At 37.1% G+C, this 6078-nt stretch overlaps 1 protein-coding gene across 1 annotated transcript in view; it reads right to left on the reverse strand.

Annotated features, from left to right (window-relative positions):
* Cd28 (CD28 molecule) overlaps positions 1–5652 on the reverse strand; it is a 10178-nt gene extending 4526 nt beyond the window's left edge. Inside the window, exons 1-3 of the mRNA XM_013351633.2 lie at positions 5561–5652; positions 3427–3836; positions 1208–1323 (exon numbers count right to left, since the gene is read on the reverse strand). Of these exons, the coding sequence (XP_013207087.1) occupies positions 1208–1323; positions 3427–3836; positions 5561–5652 (618 nt within the window). The remainder of the gene's footprint in view (positions 1–1207; positions 1324–3426; positions 3837–5560) is intronic.
* Between the last annotated feature and the right edge of the window lie 426 nt (positions 5653–6078).

Genomic DNA, 6078 nt, shown 5'->3' on the forward strand with positions numbered 1-6078 from the left:
TGAAATATGTTCAAAAGACAGACACGGTGGCACACACCTGTAATTCCAGCCCTTGAGAGGCTGAGACAAGGCCAGTCTGGACTGCATAGCAAGTTACAGGCCAATTTGGGCCACTAGTGAGCTATTGTCTCAGAAAAATAAAACAAATAAATTGGATCAAAAATTCCACATTGAGAAAGGTGGATATATATATATATACCAACCTTCTTGCAGAACCATCCGCAGAGGCTGGTAAACTCTATTCAGTGGGGAGAGCTCCAAACAGTCTCCCTCCCTTTATGCTTTCATAATGACAGCGCCATACTTGGCCTCACACACTGCAACTGCTTCCCAAGAGACAGAAAATAGGACTGACATAAATAGATTTGTTTCCTTCTGGTTTGAATACACAATTTCGGCAGCCTACTTTCTCCTGATTTTTGACCCTGAGCTGAAGCTGTTCGTTGGTTTCATTTCTTAGCTTCCTGATGAGGTTTAGATTTTTATCTTTATGTTTTTTTTTGCATTTATGTGTATGCTTTATATGCATTTATTATATTGCAAAAATAAGGATAAGAAAAAAATTTTTTTTTTTTTGGTTTTTCGAGACAGGGTTTCTATGTGGCTTTGGAGCTGTCCTGGAACTAACTCTGTAGACCAGGCTGGTCTCGAACTCACAGAGATACGCCTGCCTCTGCCTCCTGAGTGCTGGGATTAAAGGCGTGCGGCACCACCGCCCGGCAAGGATAAGAAATTTAACTACCTCTAATCTCCTACTCTTTTTTTTTCTTCTTTTTATTTATTTATTTATTTATTAAAGATTTCTGTCTCTTCCCCGCCACCACCTCCCATTTCCCTCCCCCTCCCCCAATTAAGTCCCCCCCCTCAAGCCCGAAAAGCAATCAGGGTTCCCTGTCCTGTGGGAAGTCCAAGGAACCCCCACCTCCACCCAGGTCTAGCAAGTTGAGCATCCAAACTGCCTAGGCTCCCACAATATATTACTTAATCTCCTACTCTTATATCCCCATTTAGTTTCTAATTCTTCCTGGCCACTTAGTGCCTTCTAGAAAACAGAAGTCACATCAGATCATTACTTCACATAAAGTCGAACAGTCTAAAAAAAATCATCGATCTCAACATTGCAGTAGAAAAGATGCAGGCAGGATTCTTAATATAGTCAGAGTGCATGTGCAGAGAAGTTACATAAAAGCAATGTTGCTTTTCTTACCCAGATAATATAAAGAGCCACTGTCACTAGCAAGCCATAACAAAACAGGACTCCAGCAGCCCCGACCAGTGCCCAGAACAGCCTAGGTGTTGTCTGATCATGACAAACATGTTTCTCTGAAAAACATAACAGAGTAGATTAAAGAACACAGCAACAGCAGTTGAGTACATTTCTGTCCTGAACATCAGAGAAGAATTTGAAAGTACTAAAATATGCAAACTATTACCAGCATAGATGCTCTAGTGTTGCTATTTTGGAACATATTCAAGCCCACCGCTGATCTCAGCATGCAGCATACAACACTGAGGTTGGAAACCATTGCTTTGGAGTGGCACACTGATGACACTGAAGTCACTGGATCTTGTTGAACATTGTGCAATTCAAAATGGCAATTTTCAACGACTTTAACCTGACCCCATCCCCTTACCCCCATCAGAAGGTAATTTATCTATACACTAAACTCTATCTTTGAAATAAGTAAAATGATACAAATGTTTTTAAACCCTAAGAAAAACCACCAGCTTAACATGGTAGTCAGAAACCCAGCCTGGAAAAATTACAAAGACAAATGTCTGACTCCAGCTCCAACAGGTTATCTGAAGCTGAGTGAGACACATCACATCTCTAGTGTCAGAAGAAGTGGGAAAACACGCAGCTCTATTGAAACTCACAGAAAATTACAACGAGGAAGAATACTTCATAGTTGATTGAAATAATCAGACCTAAAGTCTGATTATTTCCAATGCATAACATTGAAAATAACTGAAAGCATTTTTATTTACAAATTCTTTAAAATTAAGTTGTAATAAAAAATACATAAATAAAAAGAATACCAACAATACTCTACTCCATGAAGTTTTAATCCTGGCTACACATTAGAATTATCTGACAATATTTGAAAACATTATCTATTTCACCTTTCTCAAGCCATACTGATTAAGTCAGAAGCTCAAAGTTGAGTATAAGTATTTTTCAGTTTACCTACTTATGTTTCAAATATACAAAAAAGGTTGAAAGCTGATAAGTACATAATCAGTAGTATCTTTTCCAGTTCTCCTAAATGTGTATATGTGTATACATACACCCAAAATACTAGCCTAAGTAGTATATCATTTGTATGGAAGAAATGTTTTGTTCTTGGCTTCCAAAATAACATATCGTTTTTATCCTTTGACTTAATCCAATCAATTATTTTGCTTGAGCAATATTGATATTAGGAATCTGAATTCTCTCATTAATTGCTTCTATCTTTGCCAGAACACAAAAACTACTCTGCCGTATTAAGATACTATTTTTTCCTTGTTTAGTATTTGATTTTTCTCAATGACAGTTTTGTTCTGACCTAAAAGAAAATGCATTTATTGCAATTGTGCTAGAATTGAATATAAAATGGAACATGTTTTCTTATTTATCACTCTGTGGAAAAGAAAAGCTATAATATAGGCATATACACAAAAATCTACCTGACCTCTCTCAGTTTTATGTGTTAATGCCAAAAACTATATCTCAAGTTTAAGAATCCTATTATTTTTCTCCCCAATGACTAGATAGAACATAATCTCAATATAGACGTAGCACACTTATTGCTACTGATTCATGAGTACTGCTTCATCATATTGAGTTTGGGGCTATTAAAAAGCTCGTTAACTTTCCACAGGGCAGGGTGCATGGCACTCCCCCCCAAAAAAAAGTTCGTTAACTTACCCAAGATTACAAATTTAATATCCCATAAATTTCTAATTCAGCATCCTTTCCATGTTTTGGAAATGGAAAGAAAGCAAATGGAAGAAGAACATGGATCACAAAAAAAACCAATTAATTTGTTATCCAACCCATTCTTCCTGAGTCCTGATCCATCAGGCTATGCTTCCTCTTAGAGGACTCTGTGTTCAATTTTATACTTGATCTTAGCCAAAAGGCATTCAAAAAATCCAGGCTAGCATTTTAATGACAATTTTTTTTCCTGACATGACCTACTTGAATCGAGAATAATCTTATAGGTTCTATTCCCATGGTCTGTAACTTCTTCCCTCATTCTTCCACATAATGTCAGTGAGAAAGGCACAGGAGTTCAAACTATAAGCTGGAATTATTTCTAAAGTAAAAGGAAAACAGGTTTAAAAATTATTTGTCTTTAGTCTCAGATCATTGGTGAGTGTTCCGGCCTAACCATTTACCCCAACCTTGAGTTCAGCATTGCCAAACACAAGTACGGTTACCTTTCACGTGAATAATTGTTCCATTGCTCTTCTCATTGTCTAGGTAAGGAGGAGGGTACATGACCTCAACTCTGCAGAAGTATATATCTGTTTGATTGACGTGCAGATTCCGGAGGTAGAACGTCACTGTTTCATTGTTCAAATTCCCATCACAGGTGAACCCCACATTTGAGTGAAACTGAAGCTGAGAGGTGAGATTCCCATTTGCAACACAGACTTCCACATCACTGTTCACTCCCTTGTACAGTGATGCCCGGAACTCCTTCAAGAGGAGGTTGTGAGAATACCTGCAGCTGAGGGTGACGTCATTGTTATCCACCACAAGCATGGGTGACTGTTTCACCAAAATCTTGTTTTCTGAGGATGGAAAAATTTTAGTTACAATGTAAGAACAATAATTCTCTTTTGTCCTGAAATCAAAAGGAATTAGTCAACTTAATAGATCTCCAACAAAATCTCCTGACAGATAAAGATATGTCTTCTTGGAGTGATCAGTATACCAAAAGTTTTAAAGTTTATATTTTGATTATGTTGGCATCCTTTTGTGAAAGGGAAAACGGAGCATGTTTCCACCTGAAACATGGCAAAATGTGACCCTTCTGTCATCACTGAGCTATGCACTAGGAATTTTTTAATCAAATTGAGATTCCTAAGATGTTAATCAGGCCTTAGGTTGACTTCCTGATTAAGTGATATGCTTGGAAGCAGCCTGAAAACCTGACACTGGTGCCCAGATAAATTTGTTTTCAGTCATGTGACAGGTTTCTATAAAGGGATTTAAAACTTTCAAAACATTTTGACTTTGCTTATTGACCAAACCAAGAGTAGGATAAAGAGGTGCAGAAATCTGTAGTTCAAGTGTTGCCTTTAATTTTTCTTCCATAGCAAATTCAGAGAACAGGCTCCCAAGAAACTTGCATGTTTGTTGTCTTAAATCAAGAGAAGTTCTACCTTTGTGCAATAAACAATCAAATATCTAGATATTATCTCATTCAATTTCTCACTTCAAAAGCAAACTAAATGAAATCACATTATCAACTCTGTTGGGGAGGAGACCACATTGATACCATTTTCCAGTGTATTCCCATTTCACAAAATAGAATTTCATTTTAAATATTGTGTGGAGGGTGGAGGACAACTTGCAGGAGTTGGTTCTCTCCTTCTAATCAGAAATCAGGCTTGGCAACAGGTGCCTACAATGTCTTTAGCTCTATATTCATTTTTCTAAACAAGCAAGCAAGCAAACAAAGAAAACAAAACAAAACAACATCAAAAAAAAAAAAAAACAGGGTCTCATTCTGTAACCCTGGCTGACTTAGAACTCACTACACAGATCAGGTTGGCATAGAAACTCAGATTCACCTACCTCTGCTTCCTGAGTGCTGGAATTAAAAGTGTGGGCCACCATGCCTATAAATTCCTTTGGGAGGGGATGGCCAAAGAGGGGTGAATGAGGTCTAGAAACATGAATGTTCATTTACAGTCATTGAAGAAATGTTAAATAAATTCAGAACTGAAACCAAAAGCCATACAACATAGATAGCTGACCCCTTACTCATGGAGAATCAACTTCACAGATCAAAGACCCTACAACCTTTTTCTGAAACATAACTTCAGTTATTTAGAAGTAAACACATTGCTATTTTTCTGTGAAAGAAATTTAATATAAATAAAATCAATTTTTGCTGGGGGCAAGCTAATAATTACCTATTTATGATTTTTTTGTTGTGAGCCTAGCCTTCACAGTTGAGCAATATCTTAAGCCCACTGTTTACAATTTTTAAAAAGTTATTTGTACCCCAAAGCCAGCTAGAATTGGAAGTTGTTAAAATAAAATTTGTTGTTTAATCTGGAATTGAATTCATGAACACAGATGGGGTTTTCTTTCTTGTTTGTTGTATAATTATCAGTATTTCTATACATCAAAAACCTTAAAAGAAAACCCATATCCATGCCTTTTACTCCCAAAAATTTTGATATATTTTGTATAAGTTAAGATGTGGTTAGTGTTGGTATTGGTGTTTGGAGTAACTTTACTGAAGTGTAATTCACAAACTGTAAAGTTCTCCTTTTAAAGAGTAATAGTCCAGGAGTTGTGAGTATCCCTCTACTATCTGTAAAGTACTTTCATTACGTGAAAAAGATGCTCAGTGGCTGCCACTTCCCATAATTCTGTCTTTCAGCCTTGGGCAGCCACTCATTTACTTCTTGTCTCTTCTTGCCCATTCAGGCCATTTCATATGCATGGAATCATAGTATGTGTGTCATTTTGTATATGGCTTCTTTCAGTTAGCAATTATCAAGTTTCATCCATGCTGTAGGAAAGTATCATAACTATTCTATGGCTAGATAATATATTGTGTCAAAATAGTCAACATTGACTCTTGTGAACATTGCTGCTATGGGCATCTGTGTAGGAGTTGAGAGGAAGGAATGAGAAGGGAAAGGAGAAGTCCTAGAATAAAGACTCCAGTGTTCATTTAGTGATTCCTGCCTGATTCAGCAGGTGACATCTTCCCAAGACTCACACATCAGAGAGAAAACTGATTTCCCAAACATGAGTTCCTTGGGCAGGTCACAGTCTGGAAGAAAGAGAAATGTATAAACAGATAACTAATTTTGACACAGTAGACAGAGACCTACAGGTTCTGG

This window comes from Microtus ochrogaster, linkage group LG4, assembly GCF_000317375.1.
Source record: "Microtus ochrogaster isolate Prairie Vole_2 linkage group LG4, MicOch1.0, whole genome shotgun sequence".
Taxonomy (NCBI): Eukaryota; Metazoa; Chordata; class Mammalia; order Rodentia; family Cricetidae; genus Microtus; species Microtus ochrogaster.